Source organism: Thalassophryne amazonica, chromosome 2 (genome assembly GCF_902500255.1).
Source record: "Thalassophryne amazonica chromosome 2, fThaAma1.1, whole genome shotgun sequence".
In the NCBI taxonomy this organism is placed as follows: Eukaryota; Metazoa; Chordata; class Actinopteri; order Batrachoidiformes; family Batrachoididae; genus Thalassophryne; species Thalassophryne amazonica.
In genome coordinates this window covers 159,712,611-159,738,655 of record NC_047104.1, presented here as the reverse complement: position 1 = coordinate 159,738,655, position 26,045 = coordinate 159,712,611, and the positions used below count along the sequence as shown (strand labels likewise).

Below are 26,045 nucleotides of genomic sequence, written 5' to 3'. Positions count from 1 at the left end.
AAATAGTACCGGCCACAGGGGGGTCTGTAATTGGACTGAATCTCACCCATGCTTCATGGGTATCTACTCCAAATTTAGCTAAGGGAACGGTACCCTTAGCTGACATCTTTTGGATATGCGGACAAAGAAGGAAACTCCTGTCATCGCTGTCCCCTAATTGGAAAGGCCTTTGTGCTCCTGTGATGCTCACAGGAGCTATAACAGTAATTGAAATGCCAAATTCAATACAACCCATGCCACAGAAACTTCGTAAGAAAAGAGGAATAATGACACTTAAAACAGACTACAACGTCACAGTAAGAAATGGGATACCAGAAGGGATACCCCGACAGTTAGAAGCCATAGACAGTAGCAGAGTTAAAGCAGATGAGGACGCGGATAAATGGGGATGGGCATTGGCTCTGTTCGGGGTTACTCCAAAGATCCGTTCTAGGTTCCAGGAGGTGCAGTGGATTAATTACTTGTGGTATAATCAGCAAAGATACCTGAACTGGACATTGGCAGCAGTAGGAGCCTTAACCGAACAACTGCACGCCACCTCGCTAATGACAATGCAAAATAGATTAGCTATCAAGATGATGATGGCTGATGAACAAGGAGTTTGTATTATGATCAAAGCCACCAAATGTTGCACAGCTATTCCCATGCGTACAGGGGAAGACGGAAATTTGACAGAGCTCTTAATCACACTTGAAGAGATGCAACAGGAACTGTTAAGTAACTCCATAGGAGGGAGAAATGAAACTGACGATTCTGGATACATTGTAGGGAATGGAATGAATATTGGCCCACTGTTTTCACTGTTTGGGGCTCTAAGGAGAGGGTGGATATCATGGAAAGACTGGTTATACCAGATAGGTGTAGTCTTGGCACTAACAGGGGTGGCGGTCTTGCTGGTAATATGTTGTGGTATTCCCTTGACAAAATTTCTGGTCAATAAATTGATTTAATCCACAGTAGGACAGCTCCCACTGTTAGCCATCCGAGCCCTGGAAGAAAGCACAAACGAAACAGACAGAGAACCAGAATATATGGAAATGGATGAAATACCAATTATCCTCCCCGACAGCCCCCAGCTCCCTAATATTGTGGCGTATACCCCAGATAGGGAGGACTGGGATGGACCGTGCTTGGTGATATTGTAGACGAGGAAGAAGACATGCACGCACATTTACATTCACACACATGCACCCACAAAAATGAGGGATAGGATAGACAATATCTGAAAGAATGACATGGAGCTGTAATAATGAACGTATATGTATATTACTAGGACACAGAAGTATGGCTGAGAGACCAGACTCCCCTGATCAGGGACCTATGCCTGATCTGCCTCTATCAAGTCTGATTGGACTCTCAGAACTGTTTGGAGAAGAGGATATACAGGAGGGATGGTCGAGCCATGATTGGTCGCCACAGCCGCCATCCATCCAGCAGCTAAGCCAGTTGGCAACAGAAGGATCTTCATCGTTCCAGCACCTGGCGATGACGGCTTCACAGAATCTGCCTGCAGCAAGAGTCGGCCCGAGGACTCCACCATCACCTGAAGGACCCTTTGGACTCAGGAACACACCCCTTCCGCAGATGCCATGGAGACAGTCACATGTGCCAGTGGCAACGATACCCTCCAGGGGAGGCAGCCAAGGTCGGCCATATGCAGCAACCGCCCGAGTGCATCCTAGACCCAATTCACTGCTAGGACCTGTCCCCAGCTTTTCACCCCCAAGGCAGGAGAGATATTCTGATCAGCCCAGTGCCTCTGGAGGAGGATCAGCAGGGGTGGACCTTAGCCGAACTCACCCAGCAGGACAGAGGGGAGCTTTGTACAGGCTGCTAAATGCCCAGAGTGTCCCAACCACTTGCCTGTGCGACATCAACAATACTCCCCCCACACACGAAATGCCTTCCCCCTTGTACTTCCTGTCCCCTGGACTGCACAACCTTAATCTGGTCATGGTCACCCCACTAGACATGGCAATCTTGGTTCGAGAGCTTCGTCTTCCACAAGAGTCTGTTCCAAAAACCTTGGAGCAGCTCCTGCCCCTCACAAATCACATTCCCCATGGGCTATTTGAGGAAATCATGCCACAACTGAGTCAGACAGCTGCATACCTGTTAAGGATACACCGTGACAATGCCAACATCTCTTGTGCTCAGGAGGGCCTCCATACTCAACTGTGTGGTCTTCAGTCTAGTATGGACATGCTAGCCAGCATGATGGAGCATATGGAAAGGGAACAGCTAGGGCTGGCCACCACCACCCTGAATGTGGGCAAGAATTCTCTGGGGGCCCTGTACAACCTGGCCAAGCAGCACAAGGAGCTGGAAAGATCCATCAGAGAACTGCACGACTGTCTGAAAGCCAGAATTCCTGATCCTTCCCCCACTACCCCTGAAAGGCCAACCTCCCCATATTCCCCAACTTCTCCCAAAACTTCAGACGCTGAGTAAATGCTGAGGAGCGCGGACTGACGTAATGGCACTGAACACGGACTATGATCTTGGTTCTTGAGTTTGAATTGCGGACTGGTTTCAGAAATCTGAGTGTAAATAAAAACAAAGAAGGATATATGTTAGTAACGAAGGTTGGGTAAATGTCTGTCCTTACCATCATCTGCGTAACACAGATAAAGCTAAATGCGTACACATAGATATCACATTGCAAAGTTATACAAAGGGGACCCTTACACGGCGTGTTTGTAGATTTAGTAGTAAAGATGCACCATAGGGACCCCTTTTTCTTAAATTATAGCATGCCTCAAGAGACATGCATCGCCTAAATTTGGCGTCTGGCCAAAAAGGGCATTAGAAAACAAGCTGAAAAAGAAGAAAAACAAAGTGGAGAATGTTGAGAAATGGCCTATAATGAAAACCATTATATGACTGACTAAGGCAAATGACTTAAGGACGGACATGAAGGGAAACCATTTATGGTGTTTATCATTTAACTAGACATAACTGCGCTAACCTTAGAATAGTTTCTTGATTGGTTGACTAAATAGTGGTAACGTAGGGGTTATTTGATGCATTTAAATAATAAATGTGTGACTCTTTAACAAAATAATATGTAGAACCAAGTATAATGGGTTGGAGCCTCTGGTTGAGTGAGACAATAGATGCCAGAAGATGATTGGTTGCACTGATGTCAATGTAAAGCCTTTACTTTGCCATGATTAAGAGGTTGCTGTAACTTGTTTTATGTGGCCATTTTAAGTGCCTTGAATTACACCAAAACTCAATGTTTGAATGTCACCTTGCGTTGATATAATCCAGCTAATTGCTCACCTTGTGCCTTAGTATGTAGGTTCACCTGCACTTCAATATATTTACCGTGTGAAGTATCACTGATATTCATATCCGCACCAGAGTTATCAGTACTTCGAGTGATGTGTTTTTCTTTTTTATTGCAATGCACAAATGAGGATGTCTTGTCAGTAAACAACCCAAGAGTATAGTTGATGTAATGGGACACTTTTGAGTCCCAGAGGAGGGACTGTAGAAGGATTTTTAGGTCCTTATTTGAACTATGATGAACTATCAAGTGTCCTGATCTGAACTGTATGTCCTCTGGCTGAACTAGCAGGTGTTCAACCAAAAAAAAAGGGCTCTATTAGTCATTCAGTCTGTCAGGGGCTTTCCAAGGCCTTTTAGGTGCTTTCCCGCAGGCCACGTGCGAGGGGCCTCGGGCCAGCTGCACCTGTGGCTGAGGCCACGTGCGGGGGGCCTCAGGCCAGCTGCACCTGTGGCTGAAGGTCTTTTAAAAAAATCAGTTGTAAATCCTTCACGTTTTAATGGGAGCGTTTGTCACATTGAAATAATGGCCTAACACCTGCTTAGGGTTCACTAGAGGACGCTTCCAATAGAAAACCATGTCTTGGGAATGAAATAAATAAAAACGTTGAAGGAGGAGCGATGCCCGCGGGTCTCCAATAAATAGATGAGCACGGTTGTCACATATTCAGTCTCTCTAGAGGACTCAGTTTGTCTAAGCTCTGTGTCGAAGGCTTAAATAAACTTAAAAACTCTGTGCATTTTATCTTGCTTAAGGCTGAATTATTCTAAAGTGTTGTGTCCTTTTCTAGCATATCACTTGCAATTAGTTTGTGTTATCTAAAAGACGACATCCTGAGAAGACTAAAAACGACCCACGACAATACTTTCATTATCAAGGGTATTTACATATTCAACAAATAAAGTGCTTGGCACAAAAACTTGGTCAACAATTTTCTGTAAATCATTTTTGGAGGCACTTTGTCCCTGGGGTTAAATTGACCCCAAGGGTAAAAGGTGAGAACAGGAGGGTTAATTGGAGTCAGCAGGTATAAGAAATGGATGGATAAATATTTTAACTGCCCTGGTTGCTTAGTGTATCATAAAACATTGTAGCTTAAGTACACAAAAAAAATTCTATAGCAAGTTTGCAACAAACCCAATACATTTACCTTGACACCCCCCACCCCCAAAATAAAAACCTGTGTGCTCCCCCTCTTTAGGAACCACTGGCCAGCTAACGTGGAACAAATCCAAGATGATATTCAGATGTCAGTATGATCAGATGCTGGCCCAGCTGGAAGACCACAAAGCATCAAGCCAAAGGATTCCTCTTCAGCAACTGTGTGAGGTCAATTGTCAAGACAGGCAAGGAGGCTGGCGAAACGGGGATCCTCACCAAAGCAGCTGACTTGGAAATGAGACCATATCTTAGAAAGCAGCAAAAAGTTTCAGAAGAGAAAGCCAATAAAACATCCAACCAGAATGTACTCTGATCAAAAGCTACAAGACAGGTGGTCCACCTGCAGTCAACAGTGACCTGGGAGGAAAGGACTGAGGTGGCAGAAGTTGTGCTAGTATGGAAAATGTCAATCTTTTATCCCTGAAAACCAGAAAAGGGAATGGAAGCTCTAAGTGGAGTTTGCCTGTAAGTGGTTCACCGGGCAGATACCCTGGAGAGTCCGAATCAGAATATGTTTGTTATTGCACAAGTACAACAAAACTGAGCCAGAGACTCTCATATTCAGTGCTGTTTAAAAGACAACAAGCAACAATTAAGAACAAACAGATAACAGACACAATATAAGAATAAATAGTTTAAAAACTACATAATTTACACTAAAGAATGTTGCACATGTATACAGAGTGTCCCAGGTTTGTGCCGTGACGGCTCTGCAGTACAAACTGTTTTCAGTCATTTTGGGCCTGATGGTTCTGAAGTGTCTCCCAGGGGGAACCAGTTCAAACGTGATTTTGCATTTTCCTGAAGGAGTGGGTGCTGTAAATGGCGTCACCAGAGGGCAGAGGGAACCAATGACGTTTTGGGTGATGTTGATGACCCTCTGGAGTGCTTTCCACTTGGCAGTGGTGCAGCTGGTGACCCACAGCATAATGCTGTAGCTCAGGACTGATTGGATGGAGCACTGGGAGAAAGACACCAACAGCCTCTCTGGCACTTTGTTCTTCCTGAGAAGTCTCACTCAATTCTGAGGAAAAAATGATGGAATCATGAAAAACAAAAGAACGCTCCAACACATCACTAGTATGTTGTTGCAGCACCTCTGGCTTTTATAACAGCTTGCAGTCTCTGAGTCATGGACTTAATGAGTGACAAACAGTACTCTTCATCAATCTGGCTCCAACTTTCTCTGATTGCTGTTGCCAGATCAGCTTTGCAGGTTGGAGCCTTGTCGTGGACCATTTTCTTCAACTTCCACCAAAGAGTTTCAATTGGATTAAGATCCAGACTATTTGCAGGCCATGACATTGACCCTATGTGTCTTTTTGCAAGGAATGTTTTCACAGTTTTCGCTCTATAGCAAGATGCATTATCATCTTGAAAAATGATTTCATCATCCCCAAACATACTTTCAATTGATGGGATAAGAAAAGTGTCCAAAATATCAATGTAAACTTGTGCATTTATTGATGATGTAATGACAGCCACCTCCCCAGTGCCTTTACCTGACATGCAGCCCCATATCATCAATGACTGTGGAAATTTACATGTTCTCTTCAGGCAGTCATCTTTATAAATCTCATTGGAACGGCACCACACAAAAGTTCCAGCATCATCACCTTGCCCAATGCAGATTCGAGATTCATCACTGAATATGACTTTCATCCAGTCATCCACAGTCCACGATTGCTTTTCCTTAGCCCATTGTAACCTTGTTTTTTTCTGTTTAGATGTTAATGATGCTTTCGTTTAGCTTTTCTGTATGTAAATCCCATTTCCTTTAGGCGGTTTCTTACAGTTCGGTCACAGACGTTGACTCCAGTTTCCTCCCATTCGTTCCTCATTTGTTTTGTTGTGCATTTTCGATTTTTGAGACATATTGCTTTAAGTTTTCTGTCTTGATGCTTTGATGTCTTCCTTGGTCTACCAGTATGTTTGCCTTTAACAACCTTCCCATGTTGTTTGTATTTGGTCCAGAGTTTAGACACAGCTGACTGTGAACAACCAACATCTTTTGCAACATTGCGTGATGATTTACCCTCTTTTAAGAGTTTGATAATCCTCTCCTTTGTTTCAATTGACATCTCTCGTGTTGGAGCCATGATTCATGTCAGTCCACTTGGTGCAACAGCTCTCCAAGGTGTGATCACTCCTTTTTAGATGCAGACTAACGAGCAGATCTGATTTGATGCATGTGTTAGTTTTGTGGATGAAAATTTACAGGGTGATTCCATAATTTTTTCCTCAGAATTGAGTGATTCCATATTTTTTCCCTCTGCTTGGTCTAAAAAAGTAACTGTTACTGACTGCCACAATTTTTTTTCTTGATTTCTTATAGTGTTTCTTAAAGCCAGAAAGTTGCCATTTGAAATGACTTTAGTTAATTTTCATGTCTGTGATCTGCTTTTTTTCTACAAAAATTAAACAACTGAATGAACATCCTCTGAGGCCGGTGATTCCATAATTTTTGCCAGGGGTTGTAATCAGTTTAATTGGCAGTTTTCTTCAGACAAGTCAGGGGATGGATACATTAACATTTCCAAGTCACTGAATATGTCTTGAACTTTATTGACGTCAGTTATGAAGAAATACAAACAGTATGACACTCTGTGTTAAATCTGTGTGGAGTAGACAGTTCTCAAAAACTGAAGGAGAAGAGTGAGGAAAGCCACCAAGACACTCAGAAGTTACAGTCTTCTGTGGGTGTGACTGAAGAAATTGTGCACAGTGCATGTTTTGCATTTTGTATCTCCAGTTATACAGCTTCATGATGGTACAGAGGAGGATTTTCTTTCACCAAAACATCAAATCTAGGTTTGCATCTCAGATATACCTTGTGGCAAATTGTAGCTGAACTTTCAGGTCTTCTTTTGCAGAAAATCCTCCTCTATACCTTGAGTTTTATGAAGTTCATCTTTCAAATACAACATTGGAACTGTCAGATCCCGCTTTTTTGGACACACAGCACACGCTCACCCTCCGATGAGTGTGTTTGTGTACTAAACCAGCTCTCGGTCTCTGGGGTCCGACCTTCGTGTCTCCACGGGTATTACCCGGCAGGGCTGCACAAAGGCTGTTCAAGCTGGTGGCGAGGAGATTCGTCTAGCCGCTCACTGCCTCCATCCGGACATCCACCCCGCTGACGCTGATCTCGGACCCCGGTCGAATAGCCTTCTCTGGAACCAGGATACGAACCGGCCACGCCGTTAACGGCAGCTCTCCTCTTATGGATCAGGGCTCTTGGAATGTTGCTAGATTTTGAATTTAGTGACTCGTACAGCGAGTCCCCAGGATGTGTTATTTTCATTAAAAAACCAGACTAACCTTTTAGAGCCTTTTTTTTTTTTATGTTGTACACCCAATAAATTTTAACTTTTACACCTTAAGAAGCATCAATAATCCAATGTCCGAGCCTTAACACTTTAACTGCATGCTTGGAAATTTATTGCAGGTTTTGCAAGTGCCGACAACATAATCAAAATAGGTTATATGATGATAATTTCACAACAGTAATTCAAGTATAATTAGAATAATGATTGGCAGAGATTTTTGTTTTTGATTCAATAATACTGTCTGATCTTACTTTGACTGGGACTGGACTGACTTAATTTTTCTAGGAGTGAGGGAAGGAGGTTTTTGAGGTTAAAGTCCCCAGCTCGATGAACTTGATTTCCTCATCATCAGCTATTAATCATTAGCTGACCACGATCCTTGTGTGATGTTGTAATCCTTCAGGAAGTTAATCCACATAAGAGTTTATTCCTTCTTCAATGAACCAAAAGTTGATCTAATCCATTCTGGTATGCTGTGATGTTCCTTGAGGGAGAACTCGTTGAACATTCCCCACTCAGACTTAAGGCCAGTGATTATTCTCCAATGTTCTGCTACTCCGTGACTGGACGGCCTGAGTGGGAGTTGAAAACTCTCTCAAACAATCTTTATGGCTCCAATCCTCTCACTCCACGATTCCAATTGCTGCTCACAAAATGGTCAAGTCTTGTGATCTCCTCGTAGCAGGGGAGAAGTGGCAACAGCACCTCTCCCTGGAAGAATAACCCCGTTTCCTGGTGTTTCACAGTTTATATATGTGCTTGACTCTTGTTGTCTTCAGATGATCTTGGTTACCATGGGGACGCTGTTGACTCAAAACCTCCTCCCTTCTCCTTCCCTTACTGGAAATCTTCTGCAGCTCCTTACCAGTAACTTATTGCTCAAGTTCCTCTTTTCTGTTAACACTTCAGCTTTTCTGAGAATTCATTCTTTTAAATCATTTATTTAGAATCACATCAATCATATTCAATCATTTCATTACAACTCTCTTTTACATAAAAACAATTCATATGATCATATACAAACATTTTCATTCCTTATTATTCATTTCATATTTTACCAACATCTTAATCACTTGATCAGTTGTTTATCAGCTTTTCTTGCCCTGCTTGCGACAACTTCTTCACTTCCTCTTCTCTGACTCTGCACTCTTTATGAAAAACAACTCAATCATTCATTCACTTATTTGTAACATACTTTTTCTAATCAACTCTTAATTTTAACACATTAATACTTCATTTGATCATACTTGTCATGTTAGAATCATTCTTAGACATATTCCATCGTCTTCACCACTGAGTTCATTCCGTGGGCCTCCCCATTTGTAATGGAAAAGTCCGGTATGACCTCACTTACTTCTGTAAGGTACCAAACACTGTGCAGTTTAATCCAACAGCATGTATATTAATCCCATGGCACGTATTATATTCCAAGATGAAAACAAGCCGAAAGCAAGCTTAAAGTCATCTTTCCTGACAGAACCCTTACATTTAAACCCAGATATTTCACCAACCGGATTTCTCTAAATAGTATGTTACCTTGTCATTAACCAGTTGTTGAACTAATTCACAAATGTGTGATATGACAGCATTTGGTCTACATGCATCATTTCACCTGCAGCTTTTCCTACAGAGATCACAACTGCTTTTTTTTCCCAGCAAATTGCTGGAATATTTCCTTCTACTCACATCTTTTTATACAACTATTTTCAATCACATGTTGTGAACACAGATGTTGTGCTTTATGCAAAGTGTCCATGTGGTAAAAGATGCTTTACACTCTGTTCCATAGCAACTAAACTCTGATAGATTCCTTCAATGAGGACATTCTGGAAGGAAAACAATGAACACAAAATGAAGTAAGAAGTTTTATTGTTGTTTTACACTGGCCCAAAGAGAAACACTGCCTTACTTTGAAAAAGGGAAACAATTGGATTATTTAACATGTGCAGCCATGATTATGTAACAGGAGACAATGACTCGAACCTTGTGTCAACAAAGTGAAGAACAAAGCCATCAAACGAGGAGGTGGAGCTTGTTCCATGACCGATGAGGTCTGATGTATCCTCCAGCACCTCTGGTGTTTTTTTTTGTCTTTCACAGTATTAATTTTCTTAAACACATACATCAGAGTTTACATTACAGTGCTACTGTCACACAACCATACTGTATATACAAACTAAATTCTACACTAACATCAGAGAGGGCTGTCACACCTCACATTTCCTCCTGGACTGCATCAGACAGACGTTTGATTCTTGGAGCTTATTTATTGTGGTTTTTGTTTCCTAACAAATACTTCACTTCTTGCATGTTTCATGACCAATTTAACCATGTGTTTTACAACACAGACAAGAACGAACAGGTTAAGGGGTCAGCGTCTGTGCAGGCTTTCCTATTAATCGCAGACACTTTTTGTTTTCAGGGCTCGGACAAGACCGCTCGCCCCACCTTTAGGTCAAGTGTGATCAGGGACTTCTATGACCCACTCAAGTTATTATTTCTACAAAAACTGTTCACAATAAAAAAGCAATTTGCTTCCTTCTCAAAATGTTCACAGCTTTGAGAGTTATGAAACCACTAGGTGGCAGGCTTACCTTAAGAAATGGGGTTAAAAGCTTTAACATACTGGGACAATGAGGATACTGTAAGAACACTATAATCCAGAAGACAGCAGACTGGGTGACGCTGAAAGACCTGAAGTGGAAACACCGACCAAGCCCGACACCTCTGGAGGGTAAATCAACCCGAGAACTACACTCAACAAAAATATAAACGCAACACTTTTGGTTTTGCTCCCATTTTGTATGAGATGAACTCAAAGATCTAAAACTTTTTCCACATACACAATATCACCATTTCCCTCAAATATTGTTCACAAACCAGTCTAAATGTTATATGGCTGGGGGGGGCCTGGCTGCCGGTTTGTTTCTGTTTTTTGGTTTTCCTCCCAGGTGGCGTGCGTTTGGGACTGAGTGGCTGTGTTGCTGAGGCTGTCAGGACCTCACCCTGATCACCTGCGACTCGTCAGGACTCACAGCTGTGGTGCATCTGGATGGATTGGAACATGTTGGCATTTAAGACTGGAGTGCACAGTGTGTATTTGCCAGAGACTCGACCTTGTGACCAGACGGGTGAGATCGTCGTCTTGGGAGCCATCTCATCAACAGCGGATGCTGAGAACGTCCAGGTTTGATGCACAGTCTGTGAAAGAGGAGGGGGTGAGGTCTCACGCTCGTCAGCACACTTCCTGAGGTACGTTAGATTTTGTGACTAACAGTTATACAGTCAGTAAATGTGGTGTCCCTCACACCTTATTGTATTGAGCTGTTTGTTAGTCATGTATCAGCTTCCACTGCGGTGGAGTTTTGTGAACTGGATGTTCCATGCCTGCAGGTTGGGAAGCTGATCAGCAATCAAGCCAGGAAGTGTTTGCTGTTTGTACACCTTTAAGTGTTCTGTGTGTAGAGTGTGGACTCACATAATGGTTCCTTCTTTCACAGACTCGGTTGTTGCGGCCACCTGGGGGGTGTCGGCGGGGTCCTTGGGTCCGAAACAGCTTCTGGCTCCAGACCGTTAGCGCTGCTGGGAGCGCACCACGCCAGGCTGCACCTTTTGTTATTATCACTGTTATGTATTAAATTCAGTTAGCCTTTGTACCGTGCTCTGCTTATTTCATACTGGGTCCTTCAAACGCTGGTCGGTTCTCCGAGCTGCGTCCGACACATAACAGTGATAATAACAAAAAGGTGCGGCCTGGCGTGGTGCGCTCCCAGCAGCGCTAACGGTCCGGAGCCAGAAGCTGTTTCGGACCCAAGGACCCCGCCGACACCCCCCAGGTGGCCGCAACAACCGAGTCTGTGAAAGAAGGAACCATTATGTGAGTCCACACTCTACACACAGAACACTTAAAGGTGTACAAACAGCAAACACTTCCTGGCTTGATTGCTGATCAGCTTCCCAACCTGCAGGCATGGAACATCCAGTTCACAAAACTCCACCGCAGTGGAAGCTGATACATGACTAACAAACAGCTCAATACAATAAGGTGTGAGGGACACCACATTTACTGACTGTATAACTGTTAGTCACAAAATCTAACGTACCTCAGGAAGTGTGCTGACGAGCGTGAGACCTCACCCCCTCCTCTTTCACAGACTGTGCATCAAACCTGGACGTTCTCAGCATCTGCTGTTGATGAGATGGCTCCCAAGACGACCATCTCACCCGTCTGGTCACAAGGTCGAGTCTCTGGCAAATACACACTGTGCACTCCAGTCTTAAATGCTAACATGTTCCAATCCATCCAGATGCACCACAGCTGTGAGTCCTGACGAGTCGCAGGTGATCAGGGTGAGGTCCTGACAGCCTCAGCAACACAGCCACTCAGTCCCAAACGCACGCCACCTGGGAGGAAAACCAAAAAACAGAAACAAACCGGCAGCCAGGCCCCCCCCAGCCATATAACACTAAATCTGTGATAGTGAGCACTTCTCCTTTGCTAAGATAATCCATCCCACCTCACAGGTGTGCCATATCAAGATGCTGATTAGACACCATGATTAGTGCACAGGTGTGCCTTAGACTGCCCACAATAAAAGGCCACTCTGAAAGGTGCAGTTTTATCACACAGCACAATGCCACAGATGTCGCAAGATTTGAGGGAGCGTGCAATTGGCATGCTGACAGCAGGAATGTCAACCAGAGCTGTTGCTCGTGTATTGAATGTTCATTTCTCTACCATAAGCCGTCTCCAAAGGCGTTTCAGAGAATTTGGCAATACATTCAACCAGCCTCACAACCGCAGACCACGTGTAACCACACCAGCCCAGGACCTCCACATCCAGCATGTTCACCTCCAAGATCGTCTGAGACCAGCCACTCGGACAGCTGCTGAAACAATCGGTTTGCATAACCAAAGAATTTCTGCACAAACTGTCAGAAACCGTCTCAGGGAAGCTCATCTGCATGCTCGTCGTCCTCATCGGGGTCTCGACCTGACTCCAGTTTGTCGTCGTAACCGACTTGAGTGGGTAAATGCTCACATTCGCTGGTGTTTGGCACGTTGGAGAGGTGTTCTCTTCACGGATGAATCCCGGTTCACACTGTCCAGGGCAGATGGCAGACAGCGTGTGTGGCGTCGTGTGGGTGAGCAGTTTTCTGATGTCAATGTTGTGGATCGAGTGGCCCATGGTGGCGGTGGGGTTATGGTATGGGCAGGCGTCTGTTATGGACGAAGAATACAGGTGCATTTTATTGATGGCATTTTGAATGCACAGAGATACCGTGACGAGATCCTGAGGCCCATAGTTGCGCCATAAATCCAAGAACATCACCTCATGTTGCAGCAGGATAATGCACGGCCCCATGTTGCAAGGATCTGTACACAATTCTTGGAAGCTGAAAATGTCCCAGTTCTTGCATGGCTGGCATACTCACCGGACATGTCACCCATTGAGCATGTTTGGGATGCTCTGGACCGGCGTATATGACAGCGTGTACCAGTTCCTGCCAATATCCAGCAACTTCGCACAGCCATTGAAGAGGAGTGGACCAACATTCCACAGGCCACAATTGACAACCTGATCAACTCTATTCAACTCTATGCGAAGGAGATGTGTTGCACTGCATGAGGCAAATGGTGGTCACACCAGATACTGACTGGTATCCCCCCCCCAATAAAACAAAACTGCATCTTTCAGAGTGGCCTTTTATTGTGGGCAGTCTAAGGCACACCTGTGCACTAATCATGGTGTCTAATCAGCATCTTGATATGGCACACCTGTGAGGTGGGATGGATGATCTCAGCAAAGGAGAAGTGCTCACTATCACAGATTTAGACTGGTTTCAAATCAAATCAATTTTATTTATATAGCGCCAAATCACAACAAACAGTTGCGCCAAGGCGCCTCATATTGTAAGGCAAAGCCATACAATAATTATGGAAAAACCCCAACGGTCAAAACGACCCCCTGTGAGCAAGCACTTGGCAACAGTGGGAAGGAAAAACTCCCTTTTAACAGGAAGAAACCTCCAGCAGAACCAGGCTCAGGGAGGGGCAGTCTTCTGCTGGGACTGGTTGGGGCTGAGGGAGAGAACCAGGAAAAAGACATGCTGTGGAGGGGAGCAGAGATCAATCACTAATGATTAAATGCGGAGTGGTGCATACAGAGCAAAAAGAGAAAGAAACACTCAGTGCATCATGGGAACCCCCCAGCAGTCTAAGTCTATAGCAGCATAACTAAGGGATGGTTCAGGGTCACCTGATCCAGCCATAACTATAAGCTTTAGCAAAAAGGAAAGTTTTAAGCCTAATCTTAAAAGTAGAGAGGGTGTCTGTTTGTACAATTGTGAACAATATTTGAGGGAAATGGTGATATTGTGTATGTGGAAAAAGTTTTAGATCTTTGAGTTCATCTCATACAAAATGGGAGCAAAGCCAAAAGTGTTGCGTTTATATTTTTGTTGAGTGTATGTTTGAACCTTTTGAGAGTGTCTATGCAGTGTCTGATCACCTATAAGACATTTGAACTGAAACCACACAGGCCTCAGTGAAGAGCAGCGGTCCTGGCTGATTTTATGAAAACAAACTCCAACTCAGTGCATGACCTACTCAATTCTGAGACCCGACTTGACCTTTCCCCGAGGGTTAAGGCATTCCATCAGGCGATGGTTTTCTAAACTAATCATTTTTGTTTGTTTTTGTTAAATATGACCATGTGTATGACATGTTACATTAGTCATGTTTCAATGTGTTACCACAATATATGATGAGGTGACAGTATGAAGAAGTCTGTGAAATGTGCGTACTTAAAGATCAGTAGCTTTTTTGTGTGAGAAGAAATAAAATAATCAACTTCAGTTTCATATAATTTATGGTCATACATTTACATGCACTCATCGACACTGATGTGGCAATACCAGGCTTTCGTTTTGAAGATGTCTTTTTATGGGGCTGAACCATTTTACAACATGTTACCAAAAAAAAAAGTGGCAATTTTTAAGGTTGTCTGAAATCTTATTTAGTTGAACGTCGCTGAGGAAGTTTCACCTCCACCAGACACCTGAAGTAATCAAGAAGCTTCTGTCAGTTGGATATATGACCACTTTTTTTTTTTTTTTTTTTTTTTTTGCAAAAAGAGTTGAGTTCAATTACATTTGTTTCCTGGCACAGATCCAACTTTAGGGCCACTTCACACAGAGTGCGAAGTTTGGACAAAGTGCACACTTAGTGCGCATGATGCAGGAATTGTGTGCAAACTGTGTAATGTCGTCCCTGCCTCGAATGCCTCATACACCTGTTGCTACAAATACTTGCACACACAAGCACCTGAAAGACAAAGTGTGTGCTGTGCAAACCCATCGCACCCTCTGCAGCAGGTGTCAGCCAAATTCCAGGTGACACGCACGAACATCTAACACCATTCACATGGCACTTAGAAAATGTGCGGGCAGTCGCACTCTTCACACAACAACAGACTGCAGACAATTACTTTTGTACTCACAGAGAAATTTGTCTAAGTCCCACACGAGTGTGGCGTTGGTGTGTGCGCTGAGATGACAGGAGGTGTGTCCTCCCACTGAAGCGGCTGTGGAAATCTGTGGATCTGGACATTCCAGCTGGACACCACATACTGTGTTTGGACAGACATGGACAAACAACTGCCCACTGTGACGCGCGTGGGTCTGTTTGCTGTTATCAAGTGGACATAAATAAAAACATATCACTGTGGCGATGTGTTGGAGGTTGCCAGTTGGAGACGCGGCAGCAGATGTGGACGTGAATAAGACGAGTGAACTGCTTCTCATTCATGTTATTTCATGACTGTATGTCTGTGACCATGGGTCATCACCAGATGAACAGAACGGATCATACTTGACTTACTCACTTGATAAATGTGGTGTTTTTATATGGTGTGTGATTTAATTTTTTTTTTTTGTAATACTTCCATGTCCTTCCTGATGTGAGGCAGATTCCTGCAGCTTTCAAAGAACAGCTCTGTGGCTCTGTGGTAAAGTCTCTGACTGGCATTCAGAGGTTTTGGACAGCACGGGAGCGTGTCCAGTGGGTCATATGTTTTTTGTTTGTTTGTTTGTTTTTTCTGCCACATAAGCGGAGCAATGTGGTCCCACAGGTATCAGCTATGTGCTCCTGCCCAAAAGACACTGGTGTGTGCATGAACCCGGCGCAAGAGTTTGTGCACGCCTGTGTCAGCAAGATGTTTCGTGGTGCACTAATATTGTACTGTTTCGCACTGTTTTGCCGTTTTCGTCCAAATGCCGTCCAAACTTCGCCCTATGTGTGAAGGGGCCATTAAGCACGGTCCACATATTTTCGATACAGCACTTCTTATTGGTTTTACTGGGAAATGATGGTGCTTTTCTCATGTCAGGAACGTTAAAGTTTGTTCTGCAAGACATTAAAGTCCAGGAAAAATGGCACAGTTGACCCTGATTCAGAGAAAAATCACTGAGCTCTGTGCAAAGGCTGACTTGCATCTCTTCCCATACAAAATTCAGCCTCAGAGCGAACTAACTCCCCAGCAAATGGCAAGGAGACTTGTATTTGCTTAGTGGTTTTCCAGAAAACTGGAGACAGATCATTTGTTTCTTAGGAAATTTCAGATGAGGAGGTTACACTGATCATGTGGTATAAAAGATAAAGGGTTAAAACATCAAAAAGGAAAGACTGAACTAAAAACTGTGCACTGGGGAGAAAAATTACATGGTTCAGTCACATGGCCATGCAGAAAATGTCTGATAATACTGATTTGTTTTTCTGTGCTGTGAAAATACTTCTAGGTACACACACACACACATCATATATATATATATATATATATATATATATACACACAGTAGTGTTCAGAATAATAGTAGTGCTATGTGACTACAAAGATTAATCCAGGTTTTGAGTATATTTCTTATTGTTACATGGGAAACAAGGTACCAGGAGATTCTCACAAATCCAACAAGACAAAGCATTCATGATATGCACACTCTTAAGGCTATGAAATTGGGCTATTAGTAAAAAAAAAGTAGAAAAGGGGGTGTTCACAATAATAGTAGCATCTGCTGTTGATGCTACAAACTCAAAACTATTATGTTCAAACTGCTTTTTTAGCAATCCTGTGAATCACTAAAACTAGTATTTAGTTGTATAACCACAGTTTTTCATGATTTGTTCACATCTGCGAGGCATTAATTTTGTTGATTTGGAAGCAAGATTTTGCTGGTTTACTAGTGTGCTTGGGGTCATTGTCTTGTTGAAACACCCATTTCAAGGGCATGTCCTCTTCAGCATAAGGCAACATGACCTCTTCAAGTATTTTCAAAGGATTCAAAAGAATTTTATTGTCATATGCACAAAGGAACATGTTCCCTGCACAATGAAATGTGTTTACTGCATTTAACCCATCCTAATTGCCAGTTAGGAGCAGAAGTCGCCTTTAGGCGCCCGGGGACCAGCTCCAGATGTATGTCCTGCCTTATCCATATGCCTTGACATATCCAAACTGATCCATGATACCTGGTATGCAATATATAGGCCCAACACCATAGTAGGAGAAACATGCCCATATCATGATGCTTGCACCATCATGCTTCACTGTCTTCACTGTGAACTGTGGCTTGAATTCAGAGTTTGGGGGTCATCTCACAAACTGTCTGCGGCCCTTGGCTCCAAAAAGAACAATTTTACTCATCAGTCCACAAAATATTCCTCCATTTCTCTTTGTGAGTAAAACCTAACTCCCCAAGGCCAAAAGGCATTCTCTAGTGACAGACCTGAGAGCCTTTGGGATTACCCTTGCTGTTAAAGCGCCTGCCTCCCTTAACAGGGACTGGTGAGATCAACCCCAGCGAGGGACAAAGAAACACAGGTTTCACTGGTGGCGTGAGCTAGATGGGAGTGAGGTTGAAAACCACATTTTGTGAATTTGACAAAGACCAATCAAAACAATCAAGTGATTACTTGTAGTTGTATAAATACAGATCACTTTGTGCCATAAGTGGAAAGTACACCTTACTGCCCACTTTGAAGTGGGCCAAAGTAGTTACAGGCTTAAGGGTTGAATAAATTGTCTCCTGCATGAATTCTGGCGTGGGTGATGAGATTGCTACTTTGGCTGAATTTTTTGCCACACTCGGAGCAGCTAAATGGTTTTTCTCCTGTATGAATTCTCCTATGCAATTTTAAATTGCGTTTGTTTCCAAATTTTCTTCCACATTCAGAACAGCCAAATGGTTTCTCTCCTGTATGAATTGTCATGTGTATTCTCAGATTGCACTTGTGTCCAAATCGTCTACCACAGTCAGGGCAACCAAATGGTTTTTCTCCTGTATGAATCCTCATGTGTGTTTTCAGACTACACTTGTTTCCAAATCTTTTATCACACTCAGAGCAGCTAAAAGGTTTCCCTCCTGTATGAATTCTCATATGTCCATCAAGATGGCCCTTTTCTCTAAACCTTTTACCACACTCTGTGCAGCCGAACGGCTTTTCGCCTGTATGAATTCTCATGTGTGTGTTCAGACTGCCTTTTTGGTTAAATAATTTACCACACTCAGAGCAGCAAAAGGGTTTCTCGCCTGTATGAATTCTCATATGTACATTCAGCTTTGACTTGCGAACAAATCTTTTACCACACTCAGAGCAGACAAATGGCTTCTGAACTGTATGCACTCTTCTGTGCATATTTAGATCATCTTTTTGTCCAAATTTTTGACCACAGTCAGAGCAGACAAATGATTTCCCTGTATTATGAATTCCCATAAGTTTAAGACTGCCAAATATTTTTCCACATTCAGAAAACTGCTTCTTTGTGATATCACATCTGTTATCACTTACAGAGACTTCACCATTATTCAGACACTTTAAACTTGACTGAACTTCCTTGGACAGTGCCCATTCATAACTGTCATCAGTATCAGTTCCAGAACTGCCTGAATTCCTGCCATCTGGCTGTAAAAGATGATATGCACCTGATACGCTGTCTGGCTGTGGTCCTCCACAGTCCTCTCCATCAGCTTCTGTTTTCAGTGTTCTGTACTCAAGCTCTGCCTCTGTGCTCTCATCACTTTGGCTTTGATGAAGCTGCAGCAACTGTGAATTTTCTTCATAATCTTCACTCTTGACACAGACAACAGTGAAAGGAAACTCACTGATAGCAACCTCACCCAGCTGGTGATGCTGCTGTCCCTCCTGACTTGTCAAGAGTTCCTGCTCCTCCTCTTTAATGGTTGGGGGTTCAGAGTCCTCTTGTACCAGACTCGCATTCCACATCTGCTGCTCTCGGAGAACTTCTTTACACAACGGCAGCCTCTGCATGTCTACAAGTAATTAAAAGAACACATTTAAAAATACTATTACTGCAGTGATGGAAGATACATTGTGGAAATTATTGAACATCACAACACTAAAGGCCAAAAGCATGTAAAGTCTAACCTCGCTGGCTGAAATCTCATCCCAATCAGGTGGTTCATCATGATTCAATCAAGCATTTGAATTTATCAAGCTCAATCTTTCCATTGTTGGGGAAAGCATGGGTGGAGCAAGTAATATGGTTTACAGTGATTGAATAGCAGGCATTTTGGTAAGACAATCAGGTTTTCAAGATCCGTCTTTGTCCTTAATCTCTGAGAGAACACCACTTTGTCAGACACTAAGCTTTGTCTATGTCTATTTTTTTTATTTTTACAATTTACTGGATGGATCAGTTTTATCTACCAATTCTAGGGTTTTTCCTCAATAGAGAAATGTGAGGTGGCCACCTCAGATATATTTCATTCTGCCTCCGTCTTAGGGCCCTGTCACACCTTGAAGATTTAGCTAGCATATGCCAACCGTAATAAAATTGCTGGCATATGTCTAATAAATTAAGCAGCTGTTACACCTTGACGATTTAGCCAGTGTATGCTGACAGTCCTGTTTCCACCGAGTGGTTCAGCTCAGTACTGCACAGTATGGTACAGATCGGAACAGTTAGTCTGGCTTGGTTTGGCTTTCTACTGCCAGCAGAACCCTTTTGTTTGGCAGGTGGAACACTTAAATATTGATGAGCATGTCCTCGAGCACACATACGCTGTTGCGTGGTGTCTCTTCTCCACATGGAGGCAAAACAGAGTAATTCAACATTTTATTTTTGCCTTGGTGAATCATGAGATTTATATTCATCGTGTGCAGAACGCTGATGAGCTGACTGTTGTCTGTGATAAACGTTGCCGTGAATGAATGAGGAGCCGTGACTCTTAAAGCGGCGGTCACAGTCTGATCGGTCCCCCGTCTGACTAATCAGATGGAGGGACCGATCACACCGCGACAACGGCATCCTCAGGCTGAGAAACACACCTGGAGCAGAGAAACCACAGAGGGACTTGCTTTAAAATGCTACGTATACAGCCATGACAGCGAATTAAAGTATTTTCAGACCTCGTTTTCCAAAATCAGGAGGCTTTTATGTGAATAAGTTTTTGTCAGGCTGTGATTGAGAATTTGAATGAAATGAACAGGTCAGGTTAAGACTTTATATTTACTCTGTGTGAATGGTTTTAAAGGACATGTCTCATGTTTTTAAACGTCCCAGTTAGTAAGTCAACATAAAAATACTTATGATTCTAAGTGTCTCTGCACACGTGCTAATAATGAGTGATCTCTGATGTATTTTAATCTTCTAACTCTAAGCGTTAGCAGGTGCATTTCCGGAAAACGTTTCACTCTGCAATTCTTGGCATTTTTCAGTGTCTGACGTTCTAATTAGCAAAACAGAAACATCCCAATGACTGACAGACAGAGGGAAACAAATCTGTTCTGTCCAAAAAGACGTTTCTGAGCTGCTGTTTGAAAATGATGGCTCGGATTTACAGAGAGGAGATGACACGCTTCACCCCAAAACTCTTAACTTTTTCAGAGTGTTGGATTTTGGAGTGTGGTGATGTGCTGTTTGTGTGGATGCTGGTTTACTGAAGCTGTAGACATGGACGTGGGACATCTGACTGTTTTTAACAGACTGCCTTGACACAGATGGATTTGTTACAATGGAAAAAAAAATCAGAATACATTATTTCCAGGAGTTCATGGACATTATTGTACGTGTCACGATCGAGAGAGCGATCTCACGTGCGCGCATGCGCTTCTTTGATTGCGTGAAGTTTACATTTGGAAATTAATCCATAACATGACAGTGAGTATGGCATGTTCAGAATTTAACCCCTTTTGTGTTTTGTGGTGAGATTTCTATTTTTTGTTTTGTTACTTTGAGAGAGTGTAAATTTTGAGCTGGAATGCATGTGCTGCAAAGCTCGCTGTGTGTGTGTGTGTGTGTGTGTGCGCGCACACTGTGCAGCTGACGAGATGCATGTTTTCCAACGGCAGCAGATTTTTTTTTTTTTTTTTTTTTTTTAGATTTTATTTATAACAATACTCAATCAGGCACAAAACTGATCCTGTATGTAAACTGGATGTAAACTTTTGATCAGGGTCATTTGGGTAGTTCTCTTGTCATTTTGATTTAAAAAGAGGAAACAGCTGTTTGACAATAAATGGCTTCACCCAACCACTAACCATGAGTGAAAAAAAGTTTTTGTTTCATCATTCATATTCTCTTAGAAATGGCCAAAAAAGCAAAAAATCTGGCAGGGTATGTAAACTTTTAAGCACAACTTTACAATGACAAAGTAATACGGCTGATTTTTATTCTTCTGACTTTGGCAATATGTAATATCTAGAGATGTACCGAATCCTGATTTTTAAGGTTCTGCCGAATACCGAATCCACTGCTTAAGATTTGGCCGAATCCGAAACCGAATACCGAATCCCACTCCGATCATCAGCTAGTACATTATAATGCAATGAAAACCATTGCACAGTGAACGAGGTCTGTCAATAAAGTATAGGTCCTTTTTTATTTTTTTCAAAAACTATATGGATTTCATTCATATGTTTTTACGTCAGACATGCTTGAACCCTCGTGCGCATGCGTGAGTTTTTCCACGCCTGTCGGTGACGTCATTCGCCTGTGAGCACGCCTTGTGGGAGGAGTCGTCCAGCCCCTCGTCCGAATTCCTTTGTCTGAGAAGTTGCTGAGAGACTGGCGCTTTGTTTGATCAAAATTTTTTCTAAACCTGTGAGGCACATCGAAGTGGACACGGTTCGAAAAATTAAGCTGGTTTTCGGTGAAAATTTTAACGGCTGATGAGAGATTTTGAGGTGATACTGTCGCTTTAAGGACTTCCCACGGTGCGAGATGTCGCGCAGCACTCCCAGGCGCCGTCATCAGCCTGTTTCAAGCTGAAAACCTCCACATTTCAGGCTCTATTGATCCAGGACGTCGTGAGAGAACAGAGAAGTTTCAGAAGAAGTCGGTTTCAGCATTTTATCCAGATATTCCACTGTTAAAGGAGATTTTTTAATGCAAGACGTGCGGACAGATTGCAGCGTCGGCTCGCAGCCGCCGTGACGCTCCGCCACAGGAAAAACACCTCTGTTGGAAGCCTTAAGGACAAGTTGGAACATGCCCAGCTATTAAACAATTTCTCAGATACTCACTCCACTGAAAGCCATCAAAAGCCGCCTGGATTTTACAAATGGTTATCAACAAGGAGGTGTTTTTCCTGTGCCGCCGCACAGCCATTTAGTGAACAAAGAAAGAGAGCACAAAGTGCCATTATTGCTAAAGGAATAATGAAAATGAAAATAGCTAAGGTTGTGCCGCTGTATAAGACTGGGGATAGACACCACTTCACAAATTATAGACCTGTTTCTTTGCTTCAACAATTTTCCAAATTATTAGAAAAGTTATTCAATAATAGATTAGACAAATTCATAAATAAACATAAATTACTTACTGATAGTCAATATGGATTCAGAGCACATAGTTCAACATCACTTGCATTAACAGAATCAGTTGAGGAGATTACAAACGCCATAGACCACAAATTACATTCAGTTGGAATATTTATAGACCTTAAAAAGGCTTTTGATACAATCAATCATGACATATTAATCAATAAACTTGAACAGTATGGGATTAGGGGGTGGTGTTGCACTGGGTGAGAAGCTACTTAAGTAACAGAAAACAGTTTGTGAAGTTGGGGGAATATACATCATCATGCTTGGACAATGCTTGTGGCGTCCCACAGGGGTCAGTATTGGGTCCAAAACTGTTTCTAATTTATATAAATGATATTGTCAATGTTTCCAAAATATTAAAATTAGTATTATTTGCAGATGACACAAGCATTTTTTGTTCAGGGGGGGATTTGCAGGAGTTACTGAGGAGGATCAGTATAGAAATGAGAAAATTGAAAATAACGTTTTACAGAAACAAATTATCATTAAACTTAAGTAAAACAAAATACATGTTATTTGGCTATTGTAATACAGACATACAGGTTCAGTTACAAGTCGAGGGGGTAGATATTGAAAGGGTACATGAAAATAAGTTTCTGGGGGAGATAATAGATGATAAGATAAACTGGAAGACTCATATAAAACATATACAAAGTAAACTGTCAAAAAGCATTTCAGTTCTAAACAAAGTGAAACATATTCTGGACCTCAACTCACTCCGCATTCTTTACTGCTCACTGGTTTTACCATATTTACAGTACTGTGCAGAGGTATGGGGTAATACTTATAAAGGTACAACACAATCACTATCAGTAATGCAGAAAAGAGCTATAAGAATTATTCATAATACTGGCTATAGAGATCATACAAATCCACTATTTTTACAATCCAAATTCTTAAAATTCACAGACTTGGTTCATTTTCAAACAGTACAAATCATGTATAAAGCAATAAACAATTTACTTCCAGCAAATATTAAAAATATGTTTTTTTAACAGATCAGGGGATTACAGTCTGAGGGGGAAATTTAATTTAAAGCATCAGTGGGCACGAACAACATTAAAAGGTTTCTGTATTTCTGTCTGTGGGGTGAGGATGTGGAACAGATTGGGAGTGGGGCTCAAGCAATGTCCAAGCATGAACCAGTTCAAACAGCGGTACAAAAATATGGTTTTTTTCTAGGTATAGGGAGGAGGAAGGGTAATGAGGGTTAGGGTGTTTTTGTTTTTTGCTTCGGCTTGTAAATATATAGTATTTTGTATATAAGTAGGTATGTGTAGGTGTATATTTATGTTTGTGTATATATATATATTGATATTGGTTTAGGTGTGTAGGAATCTATGTGTATATGTGGTAAGGGTATCACTGGTTGTGGGGAAGAAGGGGTAGGGATAAATAAGATGATGCTTCACCCTACCCCTTTTTGGACATGTTGGGTACACAGTAGGAACTTTTTTGTTGTTGTCTTCACTGATCTATCTTGTAACTGTTGTTGTATCAAATGTTCGAAATAAACAGTTTTCATTCAATCATTCATTCATTCGTTCGTTCGTTCGTTTTCCCAGAACACTGGTTTTCTCTGCTGTGCACAATTTGTTGTTGCTTTTTGACTGATAACTAGAAGACAAACAAGGATAAAATTGGAACCTCCATCCAGTTTTGGTGGTGTAGGTAAATTCATAACAGAAAAATGAGAGTGACTGAGGCACTTTTGATTGACGTAGAATGCAAATTGTCCATTAAATTGGCTTTTCAATATTAAATTCAAATGTCCACAAAATCCACAATCTGGATCAGATCCAGAATGAAGCTTTGTCAGGCAAAAGTGAGTGCCAGCCTGCACCTCACTTTCAAATATGAAACAAATTTGATCTTTTTTGACAGACGTATGAATTTTTGAACATTTGTTAAATGCTAAAGGATTGGGATTTTTCCAGTTTTCCAAGATTTCTCCTGATTTTGACCCTGAAAATTTAATCAGTTCTTGGCTATCAGGATATGAATCTTCAGTAAACATTTTATAACAATAAATTAAACAGCGTGGACTCCAGGCTGTTAAGACAGAGGCGGAAACATGACGGTGGCCTCATCATCACGTGACATAGGTTGACCAATCAGAAGCGCTACATACAGATTAGCGAAATCTGTTTCTGAAAAATAAATAACAAACCTGCTCTGTATAGGCGAACTTCAGGCTTGAAAACAGCTTCCAGCACTTCAACTCGTTTATTTTCTTCTTTTAACCGACAGATTTCTTCCTCGTATTTTTCTATTGTTCTTTCAAACAAAGCGAGAATCTGCTGATCGGCAGCAGTTAGCCGCTCGTTCAACAGCGACCTCAGCTGCTCAACCTCAAACATCTTCAACACAGTCCTTCAAAAAACACACTTTGCTGTCTAACTAAACCTTAATTCTAGACACTGTTGTATCGTTAAACTCTGCCTTTCACTCTGTTTCCAAGCTAACGGCGGACGCTTTGTGAGCTAACGGAGAAGCTTCTTCTTCGTCGTTTTTTTTTTCCTTCCCCCCTTTAGTCGGTCACATGTAGTATTCAAATGGATTACCGCCATCTATTGAGCTGGAGTGCGGCTGTGAAACGAGACATCCTATCAGTCACTCCTGGCACACAGATGTGGTCTGATGAATGCCATGATAATTTCGGGCTTTTAATGATGTCCTTGAACTGTTCATTTGCAGGGTGGAATGATTAATGTCTCGCTATTGACTTTTAAAAAAACAAGAATCTAATCCACACATGGTCAAAATTATACACAGGCTCAAACTAATATTTGGTTAAATGTCCCTTAGCAAGCTGCACCTTGACCAGACACTTTTGGTAACCATCAACAAACTTCTGCCATCATCCTGGCTGATATCTGACCACTCTTATTGGCAGAATTGGTAGAGTTCACACTGCCATCATTGAGTCCAGAATCTCCTCTTCCATCACTGTCTGGTACACTGCTGTCACTGCTAAGGATAAGAGCAGAGTGCAGCGTATCATCCACACAGCAGAGAAGGTCATCGACTGAATCAGCCATCCCTACAGGACCTAGACACCTCCACGGCCCTGAGGCCAGCAAGGAAGATAGTGGCTGATCCCTCTCACCCAGGTCACAAACGTTTTGTCATCCTCCCCTCTGGCAGATGGCTGAGGTCCATCAGGATCAAAACTTCAAGACACAAAAACAGCTTCTTTCCATCCACAGTTAGACTAATAAATAATGCCATTTACCCTGCCCCCCCCCCCCCCCGCCCACTTCCACAAAGTTCAGATTCGTCATCCCTGCACTAAAAGGTACAGTACACCTGCACACCAATCATAAGCTTTTGCACAGTAGTCTCATCCCACTATGATATATTTAAGTTTGAAGTATCTTTTTTATTATTGTTGTTTATGCACCAATAACTCCAGATC

The 26,045-nt window shown here is 42.3% G+C and overlaps 1 protein-coding gene across 1 annotated transcript in view; it reads right to left on the bottom strand.

Annotated features, from left to right (window-relative positions):
- LOC117501377 (zinc finger protein 260-like) overlaps positions 1 to 25,101 on the bottom strand; it is a 51,024-nt gene extending 25,923 nt beyond the window's left edge. Inside the window, exons 1-2 of the mRNA XM_034160242.1 lie at positions 24,798 to 25,101; positions 17,865 to 19,110 (exon numbers count right to left, since the gene is read on the bottom strand). Coding sequence (XP_034016133.1) covers positions 17,865 to 19,110; positions 24,798 to 24,987 — 1,436 coding nt within the window. The 5' untranslated portion in view covers positions 24,988 to 25,101. The remainder of the gene's footprint in view (positions 1 to 17,864; positions 19,111 to 24,797) is intronic.
- Positions 25,102 to 26,045: the final 944 nt, after the last annotated feature.